The sequence below is a fragment of the Alternaria arbusti genome, assembly GCF_024043155.1.
Source record: "Alternaria arbusti strain BMP 1465 chromosome Unknown scaffold_18, whole genome shotgun sequence".
In the NCBI taxonomy this organism is placed as follows: Eukaryota; Fungi; Ascomycota; class Dothideomycetes; order Pleosporales; family Pleosporaceae; genus Alternaria; species Alternaria arbusti.
Genome location: NW_026249958.1, coordinates 585,298 through 607,199, shown reverse-complemented (window position 1 = coordinate 607,199; position 21,902 = coordinate 585,298). Strand labels below are relative to the sequence as shown.

Genomic DNA, 21,902 nt, shown 5'->3' with positions numbered 1-21,902 from the left:
CCCTCGTCGTTACGTCGTGAGAGTTTTGTTTGCGTTATGTCGTAAAGTCGTTAATAGATTTTGATCGTGATGTCGTTATACATTAGGAGAGTGTCGTGCATTTTGGTCGAACGGGATTGCTCTATTGAGCTCGTCAGGAAGCCTACCGGACTCTCATGCGGTAAAAGTTTTCTTTGAACTGTTTCGCGTCTAATTTATGTATCAGCATCGGACACATATAGGTTATGGGGATTCAAATACCTTCTGGTGAAGTAAAGCTCAACCGGTACTTGCCCGTAGGGCCTTTGGGTAGCCTGTAGCTATCACTGAAGACATACGGATGCAGCTTCTCGAACTGGATTGTTTCTGGACCGACGCGCTTCATCCAGTCACTGCGTCCAACATATGGCGTGACGAATGCCGTCCAGATAGGTATGTCCTTCATAGGCCCGCGACGAGCAGTAGCTTCGAACCGTACACAGCCCGAGTCCGTATCGTATTTGACGCGGAAGACGTGGAGATACTTGCCGTCAACAGTCTCACTGAGAAGCGTCAGCATGGAACAAGAGGCTAGTAACAATCACTTACCCTGCAAACATAATCCTTTCTCCAGGCAGGAAAACATCCTCGAGCCCCTCTGCAATGGGGGTATGGTCCTGGCGCTTCATAGCTATGGCGGTACAATAGAAAAGTACCATACCTGAGGGAACATTAGAAGGTGTTTGCAGGAGCGACTCAAATGTACCTACGTTCGTATAGAGGGAAGCGTAGTCTAGCCCACAGGTCAAGTTGACCATCTTGACGATTGATGCGACAGAGCTGCAAGCACGATCCTGCGCGCCGTAATGCTAATGCGGTGATTGGGACCTGGTACCTCACACGGTTGCCATTGTGATCTATAGTAAGGAAGAGTATCCGTGCACGGTTGTCGTCGGCCCTCCAGTATATTCTCACCCAGACATTAGTTGCTTCGAATGGTAGTTCCAAGATCTTTTCAAAGCCATCGGTGTCTAACAGCTCAATCACTCTTGGTTCATCCCTCCCGAAGCACTCAGTAGGCTCCGAGGGGCTTTGAGATGGTGTAGAGCCGTGGCGTCCATCGAAGATCTTCATTGCCCAATGAGCGACTGGCTCTGAGTCCGTCGATTGGTTCGAGTAGGCCTGTGATGATGCGGACGAATACGTGGGCGACTGAGGGATTTCTGGCACTGGGGGAGGAATATACGGTATGTCCCCTATGCCTCCCCACGTTGGTGCAATATGAGATCGATGAGGTAGCGGTAGCGGGGCTGGCTGGTACCCGTACTGGGCTGCCGGATACGTGGGGTGTTGGTGTATCTTCGGTCTAGACACCTTGGGAGAAGGCGGCTTTGGTGTTCTAGCACCACCCTTCCCATGGCCGTGTACCGAGAGCTTACTGAAGTAAGATTCAATCGGCGTTGGCTTCTGCTTCTTGAGCAGCCTGGCCAGTGTGACCTTGAATTTAGCCAATTCGGCCTCATCTTCGTTTCTGGATCCAGTCAGCCATGGTGTTGAACACGTTGCTAACATTATTTACCCCTTCAGAGCATCGTGCATGCACTGTAGATATGTCCTAACAATCTCGAATCTTTTGGGTAAGGACATGCCTTCCGCCGTGAAATCCGTAAGCGCATCTTCCCAGATGAGTGCGTACGGTGGTGTGCCGGGAAAAGCACCGGGCGCAGCGTGCCTGCTCTTTTTGGACCTGGTGAATATTTCTTGAACATCGTCAAGCGTGTGCCCTAAGCTCGGGAGGCAAACCTCTAGGTCCGTTCGTATGAAGCCTGCATATCTGCCATAGCGGGACGACTCCAGCGCCTCGTTCAGCTCCAGTAGAGCGTGCGATATGGCAAACAACTCTGCGATATGGCTCCTGACGTCTTTGCGATATTGGGGGATCTCACTCTCGAACGAGAGTAGGCCCGTTGCGGTCTCCTCAGCTTCCTTGGCGTAGTCGAGTAGTCGCCAGTCCATGACAGGTGCGTACCGGGGATAGATAGCCGAAGACAAAGGTTTAGTAGCAACGCATGCTTTAGACGCCTGGGAATCGGCGGGGAAAGGGAAGAGAAATCGCTCAAGCGATGGCGCTACGAGATGAGCGTCTGGGGTAGACGTCTGGTGGCATGCGCGCTTGAAGAGGGTCGGCTCTTGACGTGTTTATGCAGCAGCACGCCGGTGAGAAACGCCAATGACCTATGCCGACAGAATCCCTTACCAAGCCTGCATGTAACCCGCGGTCTTCGCTTCCTCTTTCACACAATTTTTCTGTGCAATCAGTTTGGCCCCCAATCTTCTGGAGTTAGAATCTGCTAGTGCCGGCCAGCCTGCGGCATGCAATTGCGCTGCACCGCTGGGCAAGATGCTGTTCTGGACAGGCGGAGACGCCACCCCGATAGCTGCACGTCTGCGCTGTCAGTGGAAGATCATTCCTATCATACCGGCTCGCAGCACAAAAAGTTTCGAAATGTCCAGAGCTTTCGGCCTAATGACATCGTTGGTCTGCATGTCGGCGCCGCGGCATGGTGTTCTGCCTAACTCTCTCCACTATGGCATGGACTAGTCCTGCAATGTAAGCAATGATTGTTCAACGGTTGAGGAGACCTTCGAAGCCGCCACTCCGGACTGTGCGACGATATGCCTCTTGACAACTGTCAACCATGAGGGGATCGATGTGAGAGCCGCCACACTCGAACTAAGCATCAACGACGAGCCTCAGATCATGAGTATCAATCTGCTCGCCCTTTAATGTGTAGGTGTGGAATAGTAGGGAGTGTCTTGTGAAATGATGGGATAGACATGTAGATATATATGTATTGGACGAAACCAAGGCTGCGCCTCACTCTGTCCAAGCCACCACCGCAATGGGGCTGCAAGTCTCACCCATGAGCCCCTTTCGAGGCAACCATATAACTGAAGTTGAATGATTTGTTTTGGTTGGTTACTAATGTGGGGCCATGACTTCTACGGCATTGACGGCAAACCCTCGATCTTGGCGCTGAGAGCCTGCCTGCGCGTGCGCGTACGCGTAGCAGCCGATGGTCCAGCATGTGTCCATCACTTTCCAAGAGCCTTCAGCCTCTCGTCCACCAGCTTCGAAACCATCTTCTCCAGTATCGCGAATTCTCCATTCGATGACCCTTCAAAGTATCCAGCTACGCTCTTCTCGACGTATTTGCCGACTTGGTCGACCTCGACATTGACGTCCTCGCCCGGCTTCTTGCTTGCCGTGACGACTTTCTCTTGCGTGTAGGCAATCAACATGACCTCCCACCAACCCTCAGGACCATCCTGCACCTTTGTAACCGTCAAGCTAGCCCCATCGATTGTGACGTAACCCTTCTCGACTATGTATCGCAGGACCGATGTATCGCGAGGCTTGAAGCGGAAGGTAAGCGCGTTGCCGTCCGGTGTTACCGACTCGATGGTGGCGATCGTGTCGACATGTCCTTGCACGAAGTGACCGCCCATGCGGGTGTTGGCAGAGACTGCGCGCTCTAGGTTGACATTGGAGCCCTCCTTCAGCGACCCCAAATTTGTCCGTCGGAGGGTTTCGGGAGCGCATCCGATCTTGAACGATGACTTGGTGAATTCCGTGACGGTGAGACAGGTGCCTGGTTGGATTAGACCACGAGATGAAGTATAGTAGCGCGAACGTACCATTGACGCTGATACTGTCGCCCAGATGGGCGTCCCCCAGTATGTCCTCACATCCGGAGATGGTCAACGATGTGCCGCCGCCTCCCGAGGCCGTCTGGTCGAGCTTCTCAAGAGCGGCAACAGCTAGCCATCGTCAGCCGAGCCGCGCAGGAAAGACAATGCATGGTAGCTTACTGCCAATGGTTTCAACGAGACCAGTAAACATGGTGGGGTGGGTAATTGGAGAGAGAAACTTGGTGGGGTTCTGCAGCTAGCGATGAGCCTCGGATCACCGAACTGGAGCTAGCCCATCGTCGGGAATAGGTATGCCGTGGAAGCATTCCGTTACCCGGCACATATCGTGATTCTACATACACCACATCGAAATGGCAAACATGTTGCTGAGAAGCTCGAGACGCGCTTTCCAGGCGACGGTGACATGTTCACGGTCCAATTGGGCACGACCCAGCCATGTTCGACGGCTAGCAACTGAGGCATCGAATGCAGATGCGTCCAACCTGCCTCTAGCCGGCATTAAAGTGCTTGATATGACAAGAGTACTTGCTGGAGTGAGTCATGATTCATGAACTCGCGAGAAACTCGACTGACTTCTAGTAGCCATATTGCACGCAAATTTTGGGTGATCTTGGGTATGCGATGGATGACCCTGTACGGCCCAACCGAGGTTGGCGAGATTAAAGACTCAGGAATTGACATTGTGTTAGAGCAGACGTGATCAAGATTGAACATCCGACAAGAGGAGGTGAGCAAGACGAAATCTCAAGCTCAAAGGTTACCTTTCAAACTGATTGATTTGGCCAGATGACACACGAGCATGGGGACCACCTTACGCGAAGTACACCGATAACCAAGAAGGGCCAGGAGAGAGTGCTTACTATTTGGGTGTTAGTACAACACCGTAATCACGTCTCTTCTATGGCTCACTAAGAATAGGTCAACCGTAACAAGCGATCGATAGGCCTGTCTTTCCAGCACCCAGCTGGTGTAGACATTTTGCATCGCCTGGTGAAAGAATGCGATGTTCTTGTCGAGAATTACCTTCCAGGCTCTCTAGCAAAGTACGCTATGGACTATGATACCGTGTCAAAGATCAACCCCGGAATTATCTACGCCAGCATCACAGGTTACGGCCAAACAGGGCCATACAGAAACAGAGCAGGTTACGACGTCATGGTTGAAGCGTACATCTCCCGACTCAGTTTGTTAACACCATGTCAATGCTAATACAAACCAGCGAATTTGGCCTAATGCACATCACCGGAACCCGCGATGGCCCACCCGTTAAGGTCGGCGTAGCAGTAACCGATTTGACAACCGGTCTCTACACCTCCAACTCCATCATGGCAGCTCTCTTCCGGCGCCTCAGAAACCCAAATTCCAAGGGCCAACACATCGACGTCGCGTTATCAGACTGTCAAGTTGCCACCCTGGCCAATATTGCCAGCTCCACTCTCATTAGCGGAAAACGCGACACTGGACGCTGGGGAACTTCGCATCCATCAATTGTACCGTACAAGGCGTTCAAAACGGCAGATGGAGACATTTTGCTCGGAGGTGGAAACGATAGGTTGTATGGAGTTTTGTGCAACAGGTTGGAAAGGCCCGAATGGATTCTCGATGAGAGGTTCAAAACGAACGCGTTGAGGGTGCAGCATAGAGACGAGCTAGAGGAGTTGATTGAGACGGAGACGAAGAAGAAAACTACGCAGGAATTGCTCGACGTGCTCGAGGGAAGTGGAATGCGTAAGTACCAACGGTATGCCTTGGAGTTCTTAGCTAACAATTCCAGCGTACGCTGCTATCAACGATGTTCAGGATACCTTGAACCACGAGCACGGTATGTATATTATCCCTGCCGGAACAAGTGTTTCTTGTCGATGCTAATCTGGAGTAGTGCTCGCAAGAGACATGGTCAAAGAAATCGAGCACCCAGCATGTGGACCGATCAAACTAGTCAACACGCCCGTGAAATGGTCAGACTCGACTCCAGGCATACGACTACCTCCACCCACATTAGGCCAGCATACAAACGAGATACTCGGTAACACACTGGGGATGAGTCAAGAAGAAGTGGCCAATTTACGCAGTGAAGGAGTTGTTGCATAACTTATACCCACTGCTCCAGCTCAGGTCTTGGGTCTAATATGCCACAGTCAATATCCAGATATTCCGCATATTCAGACTTATATCTTAAGCCAAATCTGTTCTTGAGTTCAGCTTCAAGTATCCTGCCCAAAGCATTGAACCTGTGAAGTCCTAAAACGTTTTCAGTGAAGTGATATTCTTCCTTCCCGGGATCTCTTAACACCAGTGAATATGCATCCTCTTGTACCCAATCGTTGATGATGATCTGAGGCTCAGACCAAACCGAAACGTGAAGCAACCGGCGATAGACGATAGTGGAACTGGTGAGTTCAGGCTGGATCGGGTTGAAGCGAGCTGCAACATAATACCCGTCTTCTGGTTTGCTACCCCAACCTCGATCCTCCCTGAGTTGGTGTATCTTCCAGATCTGCATTAGGGCAAGCTGATGGCGTTCTTCTCCTGGAAAACTCCTCGTTAGGGAGGCACTTGGATGACCACCCATTGCTGGATCTTGGAAAGAATCAGGTAGAACGAGAAATTCGAGAGGGCTGCACTGTGCGTACAACCACTCAAAAAAGCCATCAAAGACCGGATGATGTCGAGGTCTATCCTCCAAAGGAAGTCGCAAGCTCTCTAAGACGGGGTATTTCGCGAATTCCTCGGACACTATATTGTGTCTTCTGTCCTCTGCAACAGCATAATCTAATCTTGGAGTGTCTTCAATCATAGCTGCTACGGCAGCGAAAGGCTCAACAAAAACACGTGGTGCGTATACAGTTGTGAAGACGAAGTTGCGAAAATATGACCGAATAATGGCTTCAGTTTGGGGCTTTGGCCATTCGTAGTCCTTGTCAATGGATAAAAGCTCGGTGCCGCCAGGATAGACCCATGGATTATTCGTGGGACAATGCATACTGGTGGACAAGTAAGCTAATACCAGCAGATACAGATCCATGACGGCGTGGATCTCCTCCATCCAGGTTGCGGCTGGAATAGAGGGACAGCCTGGCGGCACCTCGGTCTCATCCAGAACCGCGTCAAAGAAGTCTTTCGAAGGGTAGAAAGAATAATCGCCCTGTGCGTGGTCGTAATGGCAGCATGATTCCCAGGGTATACGTTTCAGGCGGATAGCAAGTAGTGCGTCGTCAACAGCTGGCGGACAGGGTCTGCGATGCAGCAGGTACAAAGCGTGAGATTTGCATTTGTCGTCGACAGCTTGCTTGAAACGGCGCGAGATGCGTCTGTACTCAAGCAATTCTGGCAGGGTGGTGCTGCACTCGGCGATGCAGAGAAGTATTTCGGCTGGGAGGCTGTCCATATTGGAGGAAATGAATTTGCACTGTTTTAGGTTGGTGAGCTGGTAGATCGTCAAGTACCTAGGTAGTGCCGGTGAGACTAAAGAGCGAGCTTCTTTGTTCTCTCCGCATCCCCGCGCGATCGCATGGCGTTACGTCACAGCGTGTCATGGGCGACGCGACGGTTGTCCAGGGCAACGGCGTTCTGGCCATGTTGACCGACACGGGCGCGTGCACGAGCGGCTCCACATGCATCTGGTACACCAACGTTGACTGACATTTTGCCTGCATCGCCAAACCAGAAACAAAACATAGTCACAATGGAGCCGCCACCACGACCCTCAAGTTCGCTATTCGATGTCTTTCTGCGCCTGCGCCCTTCCAACTCGGGAAGTGCGCGCTTCCTCAGCGTCGAAGAGAGCGAGAACCATCATCCAACTCATATAACGATACAACCGCCAACCCAAGACAAACGCAAGCGCGCTGTTGAACGGTTTGCTTTCACGCAAGTCTTCGAGGAAGATGCGCGACAAATGGATCTATTCAAGGGCACTGGTGTGGTTCCCATGATTGAGGGTGTCATGGGCGCGCCAGGCCACCACGGCCGAGATGGACTTCTTGCAACGCTGGGTTGCACTGGCTCTGGAAAGGTATGCAAATCTTGGACAGCGCCTACAATTCTGCGTACCAGGCATTAATGCGATCACAGAGTCACACGATCCTCGGCACCAAATCCCAGCGCGGCCTTGTTCAGATGACACTGGACGTCATTTTCCAAGCATGCGACGAGCAGCTCGTACAATCCCTCTATGGCGCCCCGGCGTACTCCTCGCTCGCAAATGCAGATGTGTCAGAAGCACAAATGTACACTGCGACCGCATACATCGAAAATATGTATGGCGATAACAACCAGTCGGGTCGCTATTCACGAGCGCAAACCCCCGTGGCAGTAAGTCCGATCCCATTTAATACTGGAGAATGCAGAATTTGAGGAACGCGTGCTAATGGAACAATAGGATTGTAGTATATTCTCCACAGGAAGCACATACAAGTCAAACAAAATGCCACGTCCGTCTACACTCCCACAATCACCCTCGGTGGCCGATATCCAGATACCCACAGACCCGAGCGTAGAATACGCGATCGTCATGTCAATGTACGAAGTCTACAACGACCGCATCTTCGACCTGTTGAGCGGAAACGCCTTGAAGAACAAACAGCCAAACGTGAAGCGCAGGGCGCTCCTCTTCAAGAGCACCGAGAAGAGCCCAGATCGAAAGGTCGTCGCTGGTCTCACCAAGATCATATGCGGAAGCTTCGAGGAAGCTATGATGGTGCTGGAAACAGGTCTTATGGAGCGCAAGGTCACTGGCACTGGAAGCAATGCTGTCAGCTCGCGGAGTCATGGCTTCTTCCACATTGAGATCAAGAAGAGAGACGCAGAACGCCAAGGTCCATGGTCCAGCAGTAACCTTACCATCGTCGACCTGGCAGGTTCGGAGCGTGCCCGAAATGCTAAGACCGCGGGTGAGACGCTTGCGGAAGCTGGCAAGATCAATGAGTCCCTCATGTATCTGGGTCAGTGTATGCAGATGCAGTCAGACAACCAAGGCGGCTCAAAGGTGCGTATATCTACCCGTCTCATCATTACTTCAACTAACATACTCTCAGAACATTGTGCCCTTCCGCCAGTGCAAACTCACGGAGCTTCTCTTCTCAAATTCGTTCCCTGCCTCCGCCCGTCAAGCACAATCGCACCGTCAGCCTCAAAAGTCCATCATGGTCGTGACGGCAGATCCCAAAGGCGACTACAACGCCACGTCGCAGATTCTCCGCTACTCCGCTCTCGCTCGCGAGGTTACCGTGCCACGCATGCCATCCACCTCTGACACAATCGGTGTACCTCTCAAGCGCCCTGGTACAGCCTCCTCGGGACGCGCAACCCCTTCAGGCCGCACAACACCCTCGGCTGTAATGGAAGAGCTTGAATATGCCAACGCCGAAATCGCACGTCTTACCTCGGAAATCGAAATCTTCGCACTCCGCCTCACCGAGGAGACAGCTCGCAGGAAAGCAGCTGAATCTTCCTGGGCCGCAGCCGAAGATCACATGGTCGACCTCGAGCAAGAGATCCGCGACGAATGCTATCTCGAGATGGAAGCTGCCGTCGAACAAGAACGCCGAAGATGGCAGACGGCACTCGACAACGAACAAGACAACCAGCAAGCACACATCGACTCCAAGATTGACGTCGTCATCCGAGCGACCAAGGCACAGATGAAGCAAGAGATCAAGGTGTACGAAGACCCAGACCCAGAACTCCGCGACCGGGTCGACGAACTGGAACGAGAAAACGAGATGCTGCGGGCCAGATTAGAGGCCAGTGAGCGCGAGACGATGCAGCGCTCTGCGAGTCCGATCAAGAAGATGAGGATTCTGAAGAGCAAGAAGTGGCAAGATCCTGAAAGCACGTTGGGGGGATACGGCATCGACGATGAATGAGTGACGACGTTAACGGCTTCGTAACGAGGTTATGCACGGGTTGGCGTTTGGATTACTATGGCCGTTTTAGGCCCGGTTCTTGCTTAGCTATACTTCTCGAGATACCACGCTTTATGTTTAATTTTCCTGGATAATACAAGGAACTTTCCTTCGTCTGAACTATTCAATTGCAAGGTGACTGACCAGAACGCTGAGTTGTATTACTGTATGCATGCATCTCGAGCTTCACTTTCGCTGCGTCAAGAGGTCCCTTAGTGAAGGTTGCTCTTTGCCCTTGGTGAAAGCGACCAAGCGCTCCACATCCTCGCAATCCATATCTGACAGCTCGTCATCACCAGCATCCTTAGCAGAGGCTTCTCCAGCAGCATCCTAAACTACTTTCTGTCCATCTCCCATGCCATCCAGCGTGCCATCAGCACCCAGTCCCGTTCCGTCCCCCTGGTAACTATGGCTGAACACCTCAAAATTGTCGTCGACAAGCCAATTAAGATCTTCGCTCTCTGGCCGTAGTGTTCGTGCGAGACCGTTGCCGGCTTTGGGGTAATGTGCGGGTGGGTCGGTGTCGTAGCCGTCGTCTTCTTCGTACTGGTTGCCTGCGAGATCTATTGTTGTGCGCGGCTGGTGGCTGCTCTCGCCGAGGAGTTGTGCTTCTGCAGCGTCCATCTCGGAATGGGAATGTGATGAGAACTGCGGTGTGTGGCTTGTAGTTGTGTGGCCGTTTGGAGTCGAAGATATCTGACCAAGATTAAAGGATGGTGGGGGTTGGTAGTTGGTGTAGTGTTGGGTGGATAAGGGCTGTTGTTGCGGCGTTTCTGACTTGATGGCTGAGGTCTCGGGTATAAGGCTCTTTACGTTCGGAGGGAATATGGGTAGTTCTGGATGTCGGATCGTAGCAGTCAGGAGGAGGCCAACTAGCTGATTCTGTGGGAGGGTATTGAAGTATGCGCGTTTCTGCTGGAATTAGTATACCAAGTCCTGGCAAAGATGCCTGTTTTGAGCGATCGCGTAGACCTACCTCATCTATAGTCAGATCCTCCGCAGCGACCAGATCCTGTGCGCCGTCTACGACAGACTGCTTGGCCCGTATACATGGCCCACACAGCCACTCCTTCTCCAGCACTGTGACGACCTCATTATCAATGGGCGGGTTGTGGCAGTATTGGTGATAGGCGGTACTACACGCATCACAAAATACTATCCGGTTGTTTGACGGGTCGGTCTCTCGATGACAGGTCTTGCACTTCGCAGCAAGTAGTGTCTTGGTAGACTTCCTCCGCTTCACCCCCTTGACTGGCTCTGGAATGACGGGTACAAATGTGACGGGCTTGTTGACGCTTCGGCCGGACTTGGTTTGCGTGGGTAGTGGGGTGTACGAGTCTGAGACGTCCGAGTCGTCGTTGTCGTTCTACATCATGTCAGCACACAGTCGCAGAGCACTCCACGGCGACTGACGTTGCTCTCCTCGTCGCTCTCAGATCGCTTCCGCTTGCCGCCTCTTCCTCCACGTCCTCCGCGACCGCGACCGCGTCCCCTTCCTCGCCCTCTACCAGAGCCGCGACCAGAGGAAGGGCCCGACGGTGATGCGCCGACTTCCGTCTTCAGTCCACTTGGTGTGCTAACTCGTCCCCCTCTTCCTCTACGCCCCGTACTCGCTGCTGGCGGGGGCGTCGGCAGTTTGTCGCTAGTCACGTAACTCTGCAAGATCTCTGCCCGCTTCGCCTCAAAGGCAGCACTGCCGGCGGCATGGCCGTTCTTCCCTTGGATGCGTTCGAGAATCGCTGCCGTAGATGCCGAGTACTGGCCGAAGTTGGGGCTTCCAGCGGCGCCGCTGGTCGTAGGAAAGGTAGACATTTGCGACGACCATGCAGTGGGTGCTGCCGACTGCGGTTCTGCATGTGGATGCGGAGGTGCGGACATAGTGGCTGCGCCGCCGATCGCAGTTGGCGCGCCATTGCCAGCGCTAGATTCGTCGTTCGGTGGGTTGGGCGGGTTCATCCTGCTCTAGCTAGTCCCGCGACTGTAGCTACGCAGCTAAGAATGACGCGATTATGTTTGTGGAGCAAGTAGATGGCATGCTGCAAGTTGACAATCAATTCGTGAGAGGCCGCGGTTCTGGCCTAGCTTGACGCTAGCGCGAGTAAGAAAGCGCATTGCATCACTGGTCGCCCTGGCTCCTACACCTATTCCTATCGAAATGTGATATTTCCCTGTATGGTTTGCGCCGGATCCTAACATGACTCTATCTTGACGTTGACTACATAACGGTCCTCGTCTCTCCTCTTTCAGTCACACACTATGCCCTAGAAGCCTCGTACGATATATCCCTCCTAGATGCCGTCTCGCCCGGCGTCATCATCTCGATTTCCGACTCCGATTTACCGGCCTTGACATACTTCTGCTTGCCCATGGTATTGCCCAGCGCAGGGAAGCACAGTCCCGGGTGGAATACTGTTTGCGCCGCCACCGTAATCGCAATCATCACGCCCTCTAGTATGATGAACTCAATCTCGTTACGCATGAGTTCACCTCCCCAGCCTCCGAGCAGTTCAGGAATGCGATACACGCATCGAACGAATATAGCGGTGTATGCGACTACAACAGCGCCGCCGAAGAATCGGAAGCGTCGGTTTGACCAGAGCCTGAGCGCCGAAGCAGAGAGCTGATCGCGACGGTGGTAGGTGCGGACACTGTACTCCAGTACGAGGAGGCCGAATATCACCAGTACTATTCGGTTGTCAGCTGATTCTTATGGTAAAGCATGCGAGTTCAAACTTACCAACAACCTGCCAGATGATACCCGCAATCATGAGATCCGTCCCAACGTCGCCAATGCTCTCTCCCGGATCTGCCGTGGCCGCCAGCGCTCCACCCGCACTCTGCATGACCAACGAAGATATGTCGCAAGCGATGAAGATATACGTGTACCAATTCGGTCGGACTCTGCTCCATTCCTCGCCAAACTGGATGACCACATGCTTGAGTGTCAAATAGATACCAGCAGCCAAGAAGGCAGGCGCAAAGATGACTACTCCAATTGTTAGGCACAGTTTCTTCCCAAGCCTAATGGTGAGGCCACTTACGCATGACGATTTGAATAATGAATCCAGTGTTATCCCAAGGATTCCTATTGAGCATAATCCTGCCAATGTACCCAAGGCATTCTGCCAAACATCCCAGTCCCACGCCGATCATATACGTCCATGTCTTGTGGCGGATACCAAAGTAAAGCTGAGCGATGAGTGCAATGCCGAAGAACCCCGCGAAAAATGTGTTGGCCGCGAGGTTTGGTGTGTACCCGTAAATTGTAGCATCAACTGGGCACTCAGGCGAGACATCAATGCAGAGTTCGGTGTCGCCCATTGTTATCGTTCTGGTATTTAGGATTCGATGTTCTGGTAGGGTTGTTTTGTTAAATCGTTTTAGCGTTCGATAAAGAGTTCAAGATGAGAATGCCTTGAAGGACACCTTCATCTACTCATATATGTACTACTCGAGATGCGCAGATAATCGAGTTGGTGGCTTGCACTGCCATTACGATACTCATCCATCATCGCCTATTTCTCTACGCACTGCTTGCAATTCTAAATCAAGAGTCGCATGTCGAGTCGCGTATGCCCAATATGGACCGTCTTGCGACGCGGGGCGTATGTCGCAGACATCCCTGCTCCACTTTTCGGATAGCTATGGCTTGGGGCTTCGTCTCTGCCTAAGGTAATGATGGCTGAGCTGTACTCGTACGTTGCCTTAGTGTAGTTGGGAGGCCTAACGGACCGTGGCGCAGGCGAAGCAACCTTTGTCCGTCTCAGGTCAGCTTACGTTGATCAACTTCCAGCTCTATAGCCAAGACTGAGGCTTGACATGGTACTAACTCCTCATAGGACGTCAGGCGAGACATTTAACGCGTCCTTCGTATAAGATCACAGTAACGCGTGTGCGTCGGTGTAGGTGACTAAGTGGCTTTCACTTTAAGATGACTCGCTATGTTATGTGAGCATACAACAGACAGATTCGAAGGGGTGAGAAGTAATTAGATGGTTTCTTGATTCGGAGTGATTATGTGCAGTTATGTACGGTAGTCGCTATATACTACAGCTTGTGGCTGCTCATCGACCATACACATCGTAGTTATGGGCGTTGATCAGCGCCATACCCTCTTTCCTGTATGTGTCCGGCTCCAAATAACTCGTAACATTGGCGTCGAAAACCATGTCCATTGGGTTGGCGTTGTCGTACGGAGCCCACATGGCCTCTGTTCCGTTGTAGTCGTACGTCTCCCTCCATGCGTTGGGGTCAAGGTCGTGGATGAAGCTGACCCAGTTGCTGTTCATGAACCTGGAAAGATCGCGGTAGCTCTCTGTCTTGTTCTCGAACGGAGGAGCGGCAGCAGGCAGGTAGCCGACACCCTGTAGGTTGAGGAACACGAAGGAAACCTCCTGGAAATGTGTGACACCGACTGCGGCGGGAAGGCCAGCCGGGATGGCGTTGAAACGGTAGCAGTATGCAGAAACATTGGCAGCAGCCCATGTCTCGCAGGTCAATCTGCGGTTGGCGATGAAGACCTGATCACCAAAGTATGACGCTGAGCGGCGATACTCCGGTCCCCATTCAGGGCCCAGCGTGAGGTTACCCAAGCTTTGAATTACATTGACCGAAGGATCGTTAGGGTACGCTGCAAGTAGTTGCTCAGTTAGGTTAGCAGGAACTCCGTCTGCCATGATGAAAGTGCGAAGATCCTCGGTGGAGTTCACAGGCGCAGGGCTGAAGGCTGAGCCCTCATCCGAGTTGGCACCCGAAATGATTGGGACATGAACGAACTCGCCTGTGTTAAGCTGGAGCGAAGTGCGCTTCTGGATGAAGTCACCATCCAGACAAGGCATGAAATTCGTGATGTTGAAAGTCGGAGTTGTCGTGTTGAGTGCAGTGTTGAGCTGCTCTGCGGGCAGCTGGCGGAGACATTCGAGTGGGCTGGTGGTGTTTGCACAATTTGTTCGGCGAGTGAGCTCGTTGTACATGTCGGCGTATCCTACTGCTGGGTCGGGAAGACGGCCGAAATTAACAGGGTTACCACTCTGCAAGATAGCACCACGGAAGAGCTTGTCATCACGTCCACTGTAGGCTGTCAAGTGGAAGCCAACAGACGCTCCACCAGCGCTCTCGCCGTATATGGTAACTTTCTCTGGGTCACCTGTTTCCTGTCAATTCATGGGCTTCAAGTGTCCCAATAGAAGAACGTACCTCCAAAAGCTTCAATGTTCTCCTGTACCCATTGCAGTGCTAGGCGTTGATCCCTCAGGCCGAGATTGAGGTTGCCAGTGTCCCTGACTTCTTCACTTCCACTCAGGAAACCCCACGCAGATAGTCGGTAGTTGATGGTAACACCAATGATGGGCTTTCCAATCTTTTGGGCGTTCTCCACGGTGAAGGACATGTTGTAGCGCTGATCGATACCTCCTCCTTGGAAGAAACCGCCTCCATGAATCCAGAATGCGACTGGAAGCTTGTCCTCTGCACTGCATCCTGCCGGGCGGATAACGTTCAGGTACAGGCAGTCTTCCGATATCTAACATAAGGAAACCAGGTCAGTGCATGCAAACTGGCTATCTGATTTGTTCGAAACTTACCGGGTAGTTCCATTGATCAGACCCATATCCGTAGCACTGCAAGGTCTGTTAGCCATGTCTTATACGTCAGGCAAAGTTATGTACCTCAGTAGAGTACTGCGTCGCCGGCTTTGATTCATCCCAAGTAGCATTGAGGCTGACAGGGTTTCTGAAGCGAAGACTCCCAACGGGCGGTTGAGCATACGGAATACCCAAGAAGAAGTCCTGATCATATTCGGCAGAGTGTGTGCCGAGATACGTTCCGTTCTTCGTCTGAGCGGTGGGCGTAGCAGCTTCGGAAGCTGCTAGGCCGAGGAACAGCGCGGCCGCTAGAGAGTTGCGCAACATCTTGACAAGCGATGACAGATGGGATCAAGCCCAAGCAATCAGTAACCTCAGCCATGCTTTATAGTGACAAGCCTTAGCTCGCTGTCGCTCGGTAGCCTCGTCTCGGGGGATAAAGGTCGTGTCGAACAGCGCGACTAGACATCTGCCGCTCCGTCCTTGAATCCGGGGTATGACGGTTTGGCACGCCAAAAATGAAAATGGTCCGAACCGAGGATGGAGTTTTGCGGGGATCATGACATCGTGACGCTCGTTGGTTTTCTCGGGAGGTGGAGAAGCGTGCGCGACCGGACTTGCTATTGGACTGCTCCAGCCCGGTGTTTACCCGCAGACCTCTAGATGTCTCCTAGCGTAGCAATCTGGGCGATGCTGTGGGGTGCAGGAAAGGCACACACCAACGGCATTTCTGAGTCTGGGGCTCAGACTTTCCCCGGTGTTTTGGCCCCCAGGAATCCTCTCCTTTCCACTTTGATCACGGCACACGATACACGGGATCTTTGAGATACTCTCATGGCATTGAGTGAAGACGCACGTACTAAATGCGCAGCAAATACTGCAATGCATACACAAGACAGAGGGTCTACAAAAGCACTCGGCAATTCCATCGGAGGCACTACGGCATTCTACCACCGGAACAGGAGTCCGCTTCATGAGGCTCTTCTAGCGACTCAGCTTTCTATGCTATCGCCAAGGTCCTTACTCGGTAGTATTGGTAATTGTGGTGCATATCGCGATCCAACCAGAACCGCCTCACCAGAAGTGTCTTAGCCCTTTCTCCTTATCCGGTGTGTGAGAATTTTGTCGCCGCGACAACTCCATTCGGTCTACCATCCGTGCGACTTGACACAGGCAGGTACACATGCGGCGTTTTGATTGAGCTGGCCATCAATGGTCCTGGGTAGCAACCGCATGAGAATGGGTGAGGGGTCCGCCAGCCTAGTTCTCCCAGGGCACTTGGAGTTACGACCCCATGTAACTTCGAACTACAAGCGGCCGCTGGTCCCTTCGAAGCATAGCCCACAATGTGAGTTGTTTCGAGTCTATTTCCATCACACATCAAATCAGTCTCGAAAGAACTCGCCGTGGATCGTGTGTAGTGAGTACTTTTGTGTGCACTGACAGATCATCAGTTTAATTACGTGGTATCATCTAGAATATACTATTATCCGCGCAAGTGAACGGTCCGTTCAAAGTGCTGTTGGGATCATTGTAGATGTCAATAAGAGCCTTCAATGATGTGTACAGTCCTCCTATCATAAGGAACAACGTCACCATCATGATGCCGTAGTTGACAGCGGCTACCGCCTTCTTCCGTGGTGAACTCCATTGTGTCTTCCAGTTCAGATGTAGCCAGAAAATGCTCGTGAGACCAAAGGTGAACCACGAGATGAAGATAGCAGACGAAATGTTGAGGATAGATGAGAAGATGGGTATCGCGTTCGAGATGACGAAGGAGACAATCCAGAAGAGGGCACCGAGGCCAATCCAAAGGGTCCATGTAAGGGCGTTGTGTACGTTGACAGCCTCGGGCTTCATGCTACGCATGATAGTGATGTACTACATTGACGTCAGCTTTGTCTACTTTCTCGCGGGAGAAGAGATCTTACCATAAACTTGATGGCAGTAATACCGATGATCAGGCCAGTTCCCAGCACAGAAGGAATAAGAATGCCGTAGGCAATCTTAGCTGTCAACTCTGGCGCAGAACCAAGCGCGGGAGATGTAACTGCATCGCCTGCCAGGCCGTAGATGACACAGGCGACCACGATGTAGATTACGACCTCGAAGGACTTCTGCATAAAAAGAGCAGGGGCGAAGTCCTTGGATGGGTCTCGCATCTCGGCCATAACGCTGATGAAGCTTTGGTTTCCCGCGAAAGCAAAGGCGACATTGAGCAGAGCATTGACAGCCTCGACAAAGCTAGGCTTTCCGACCAGAACTATCTTGGCCTCGAAACCTGGCGGAGCTTGTGGTCCACCGACACCAAGCGCGATCATGACGATCAGAACTGCAGCTACGATGGAAATCGTGCAGACCCAGCTAGCTGCGGCTGCAAAAGAGAGCTTTCGTGGGATGCAGAGCAGCCAGCAGAGAATATGAGGGAACGCTAAGAAAGCCACCGTGCAGAGGGCATGACGCGAAAGCGTGTTGAGTGCGACCGACAAAGTAATGTTTGCCGAAGCGCAGATAAGAACGAGGTTGAAAACGAAAGCGATTCCAAGGAAGCACTCGAATGGCTTGCCTCCGACGTACAGCGCGCAGTCTACCAGATTGGTGACCATGGGATATTTCCTGTAGAACTGAAGAAGGATGTAACCGCAATAGGTCGTCAGACCACCGAATCCGAGGATTGCGATAATTCCGGGGATCAGACCGAGCGTCTTTAAAGCGGAGGGCAAGCTGAGGATTCCGATTCCGACTTCGATGGTGATCAGGATCACACACGCTCGCCATCGGCCCAGTGTACGATAGTTCTCTCCCGGAGCATTGGGATACTCGGTCGCTCCGGCAAACCCGTCGCCTGTCCATCCCGTCGTTATGTCGGTGTTGTGTCCGTATGCCTCCATATCGTCTTTATCCGATGCGGTCGTGTGAGAGGCAACATCGCCGTTGGAAGGCGTTTGGGGCTCTTTCTTGAGGAAGGCTTTTAGACCCATGGTTGAGGTTTGACCGTAACAACGTGTTACTGGGTCTCAAAATGCAATGAACGAAATATAACTCGGTAGCGAGGAGCGGCGACGCTGGGTCTTTTGAATCTCCTCGCCTCCTGTATCGGACCTCTGGGTCATCATCCTAAGACGTAACGTGTGCTAGTGGCCGAGCAGATCCTGGGTGATCGCCTCCCGGCGACTAATGCACATATTGACTTGAATTCTGGGTAGCATGACGCACCTCCAATGGATCCGCTGTCAAGCTTGCCATAGCGGAATGTAGTTTGTGGGGGAATGCACACGAGGAGGCTACATGCGGCATAGGCATCAGAAAACATCCTCGCTGCGTAGTGCCAGTGCAGAAAGGGTCCTGAACTTTGATGAGAAGTGTGGGTCATCGTGAGTAATAGTTTGCGCTGAGACGTGACCGTGTCGTCGCGAGCTCCACATATCACGTAAAAGTCTTCGAGAAATTCTTCGTGCCGGGATTGGCCGCTTGGCAACGTCCTGGAGCCACCCGAAAAGCGGTGCTAGGTGTGACGTATTAGCTGAGCATGCTAGATGTCTGTCATCAAAGAGTTCGTCTGAGTAGTGTGAGAGATGCAGTCGACAAGGTGATGCCGTGGTCAGCGGGAGGGAGGTGGGACCAAAGCGGGCGCTAGAGACGACTAGGCTGGTGCTCCCTCCAAGGCTGCATGTGAGGCGGCACGAGGCACGCGACAAAGCACGCAGTCGTAATGCTTTCTGTTGCACGGAATTCAATACTTTCAGAACGTGTAGTTATCGTAGCGGATTCGATCGAGTAGCCTCCCTTCTGTCTCATCAATGTTAACACGACACTTACGAATTGCAATGAGAGCTTCTTGTCCGTTGAACTTAGTGGCTGGTAGCTGCGATCATTCGCAAGTGCACACACCGGAACGCATGATGATACAGTTCCAAGGGCTGCGGAATGATTTTGGGAGACTGTATGCAGACTTCTTATCGCGAGAAGATAGCGTATCGGGGCGGTAGCACTACATCTAAGCTGATGGTGTTGCAAAAAGGTACGGCCGGGCCTTGATTGGCTCAAATGCAGGGCAAGAATTAGCTCGTCCTTGGCCGTCATGGGCCTGAAGGTGGTTTTGGTGTCTGGACTTTCCATGCTGTGCTTGGTACCCGGTCCGTGGAGTACCTGGAGACAAGACTGCGGGAGACGAGGCGAAAATGGGCAAGCGATTGTCATAGCAAACATGACGTTCGACAGATGATCAGTTGATGGCGCCCGAACCAAATGAGCCGCGGAAACGGCCATTGACACTAAGTCGCTTCCCAGTTTAGCGTTTGACTATTGCCACCGCGCCTTGTGGGGCTCACCGGGGAATAGAATAACAAGGTTCCCCAATGTCGCTCCAGCGGCATCTTTGCGGGAAAATCAGCGGGTATGTGAAAGTCGAGTAGATATCGAGATGGACAACCGCGAGTGAGAAGGTCTTGTGTTGAGCAGGCCGATGAGTGTAGATGAAAAAGCAGAGAAATATGCTCGCCAAGGACTGCCGATCGTCCCGTTCTAGTGCACCCGCTGGTTGGACGGCAGGTGGCACCGACCCAGGTGCCAGAACTTTCCCTCTTCTACTCCCGCCTTCTTGTACCACACACCGCCATCGCACAACCTTTGTTCCCGGCCATCTTGCGTATATTTTGTTTGTTACTGGGTCATTCAAGGCCAAACGCAGAGAAAGCTCTACTCACATAGCACGCCACCCCCGAGCTAGACGACGACTGCGTGTTGGCGAAGCCGTAAGAACCAAATCAGGTTGCAGAATGTCATTTCTTACCAAGAACCGAAGAACAAGTCCTCAAGATGCCCCCGAAGCCACCCAAGACAAATTTCCCGCCGCTCAGCTCGGCCTCCTAGGTATGGTTTTCCCAAGCCACCGACACTAGTTATTGTTCGCCCGAGCCTCGCACTGACAACACACCCCAGCGCTGGTTCGAGTCGCAGAGCCAATTGCCCTTACTTCGATACTCCCATACGCATGGAAACTCGTCACCAACTTCCAAGTTGGGTCCGAAACGAGCGCACCGTTCTTTGCCGGTCTGCTCATCTCTGCCTTCTCGCTCGCCGAGGCATGTTCAGGCATGTATTGGGGCTCAGTGTCCGACCGTATAGGTAGAAAACCCGTTGTCATACTTGGATGTCTTGGGACAATGTCCTCTTTGCTACTTGTTGGCTTAGCTCCAAACTTTTGGGTCGCGCTCCTTGGGCGAATCATCGGCGGCGCACTCAATGGCAACATTGGCGTCATCCAGACCATGGTTGGAGAGTTGGTCAAGCGACCAGAGCATGAACGTAAGTGACCACAACTACTTCTGTCGGGCGTTGCTAACTAGAAACAGCAAAGGCGTACGCAGTCATGCCATTCGTCTGGAGCATTGGTACTATCATTGGCCGTAAGACAAGATCAATCCATCGACTCCTGCTTATTTGTACTAACTACAACAGCGTCGATTGGCGGATACTTTGCTGAGCCCGCTCGTAACTTCCCATCTGTCTTCAGCCCCACAGGCCTTTTTGCGAAGTTCCCTTACCTACTCCCAAATATCATCTGCGCTTCCTTGCTTCTGCTCTCCATCTTCATGGCATACTTCCTTCTAGAGGAGACTCACCCGGACAAGCAGCCACGAGGCTACTTCGAACAATACGATGCGGCTGTCGCAGAGACACCTCTTTTGCCAGCTCAAGGCGCGACGGCCGATGCGTCGGCAAACCTGACCGCGGAATCTTACGGCACCTTCAACGCCGTGGAAGTCGAACACGACGAGATCTGGCGGGTGCGCTCCAACGGCGACTGGGTTGAATCTCCGACGAGCGAGAAGGTCTTCACACGTCCAGTCATCATGTTCGTCGTCGCCCTAGGTATCTTCACGTACCATTCCGTAAGTCTCCTAGTCCATCACAACGAACGAACAGCCGGCTAATTGTATACTAGATGACATACGATCACTTGCTCCCCATCTTCCTCCAAGACAAACGCGCCGACGATGACATGAACGCGCTCGACCTTTCGCCTTCGTCATTGGGAGGTGGGCTTGGCATACCCATCCAGAATGTGGGCATTATTCTTTCCCTCAACGGTATCATCCAGCTTGCTATCCAGGGTTTCGTCTTCCCTCTACTGGCGGATTGCTTTGGCGTATGGCGTCTGCTTCTCATGGTCACACTGGCACATCCGATCGCATACTTTATTGTTCCTTTCTTACAGCTTCTTCCGGAGAACTTGGTCTATCCTGGTTTGTTCGCTTGCTTGACCGTACGGAACTTGACGTCGATTCTCGCCTTCCCCCTCCTTCTGATCATGATCAAAGAGGCTACGCCCGATAGATCGCATCTTGGAAGAATCAACGGATTGGCTGCATCTACCGGCGCTGCCTGCCGTACAGTAGCAAGTCCCATCGCCGGTTTGCTCTACGGCCTCTCTCTCGAGCTTCACTTCACGCCTTTAGCTTGGTGGGGTTCCGCTCTGGTCGCAATTTGCGGAGCTCTTCAGGTGCCCTTCCTCAATCGCGCAGCGCATGAGTGTCACGCTCGAGTGCGTAACGCGGCTAGCGACTATCTGACCAAGGAGCGCCGTCGGAGCGAAGTGGTTCGCATTGTAGTAGAAGATCAAGAGTAATCGGTGCAGCAGGTCTCGCGCATGATAAGCATCAGTTTGATTATAGGTGAGAAGTTGGCATGGCATTTTTGTTTGTTCGTTTTTCCATATCGACTCGCTTGTAAAAAGCGA

The 21,902-nt window shown here is 52.4% G+C and overlaps 7 protein-coding genes across 7 annotated transcripts; 2 read left to right on the top strand and 5 right to left on the bottom strand.

Annotated features, from left to right (window-relative positions):
• Positions 1-232: 232 nt before the first annotated feature.
• Positions 233-1,974, bottom strand: J4E86_009832 (uncharacterized protein; the record flags this gene model as incomplete). Its single annotated transcript, XM_051450333.1, has 4 exons — positions 233-521; positions 568-649; positions 729-1,489; positions 1,538-1,974. 4 exons carry the CDS (start codon positions 1,972-1,974, stop codon positions 233-235), a joined length of 1,569 nt encoding a protein of 522 aa, XP_051298721.1.
• Positions 1,975-3,054: 1,080 nt separating this feature from the next.
• J4E86_009831 (uncharacterized protein) lies at positions 3,055-3,862 on the bottom strand (the record flags this gene model as incomplete). The annotated part of the gene is made up of 3 exons (XM_051450332.1): positions 3,055-3,611; positions 3,658-3,780; positions 3,832-3,862. The coding sequence occupies 3 exons, from the start codon at positions 3,860-3,862 to the stop codon at positions 3,055-3,057; spliced, it is 711 nt and encodes a 236-aa protein (XP_051298720.1).
• Positions 3,863-7,357: 3,495 nt separating this feature from the next.
• Positions 7,358-9,539, top strand: J4E86_009830 (uncharacterized protein; the record flags this gene model as incomplete). The annotated part of the gene is made up of 4 exons (XM_051450331.1): positions 7,358-7,687; positions 7,747-7,986; positions 8,054-8,659; positions 8,709-9,539. 4 exons carry the CDS (start codon positions 7,358-7,360, stop codon positions 9,537-9,539), a joined length of 2,007 nt encoding a protein of 668 aa, XP_051298719.1.
• Positions 9,540-11,832: 2,293 nt separating this feature from the next.
• Positions 11,833-12,899, bottom strand: J4E86_009829 (uncharacterized protein; the record flags this gene model as incomplete). The annotated part of the gene is made up of 3 exons (XM_051450330.1): positions 11,833-12,263; positions 12,316-12,567; positions 12,620-12,899. 3 exons carry the CDS (start codon positions 12,897-12,899, stop codon positions 11,833-11,835), a joined length of 963 nt encoding a protein of 320 aa, XP_051298718.1.
• Positions 12,900-13,642: 743 nt separating this feature from the next.
• J4E86_009828 (uncharacterized protein) lies at positions 13,643-15,487 on the bottom strand (the record flags this gene model as incomplete). The annotated part of the gene is made up of 4 exons (XM_051450329.1): positions 13,643-14,724; positions 14,775-15,099; positions 15,161-15,196; positions 15,245-15,487. The coding sequence occupies 4 exons, from the start codon at positions 15,485-15,487 to the stop codon at positions 13,643-13,645; spliced, it is 1,686 nt and encodes a 561-aa protein (XP_051298717.1).
• Positions 15,488-16,633: 1,146 nt separating this feature from the next.
• J4E86_009827 (uncharacterized protein) lies at positions 16,634-18,141 on the bottom strand (the record flags this gene model as incomplete). Its single annotated transcript, XM_051450328.1, has 2 exons — positions 16,634-17,041; positions 17,092-18,141. 2 exons carry the CDS (start codon positions 18,139-18,141, stop codon positions 16,634-16,636), a joined length of 1,458 nt encoding a protein of 485 aa, XP_051298716.1.
• A 1,797-nt stretch (positions 18,142-19,938) lies between these two features.
• Positions 19,939-21,791, top strand: J4E86_009826 (uncharacterized protein; the record flags this gene model as incomplete). The annotated part of the gene is made up of 4 exons (XM_051450327.1): positions 19,939-20,032; positions 20,102-20,467; positions 20,621-21,054; positions 21,108-21,791. 4 exons carry the CDS (start codon positions 19,939-19,941, stop codon positions 21,789-21,791), a joined length of 1,578 nt encoding a protein of 525 aa, XP_051298715.1.
• Positions 21,792-21,902: the final 111 nt, after the last annotated feature.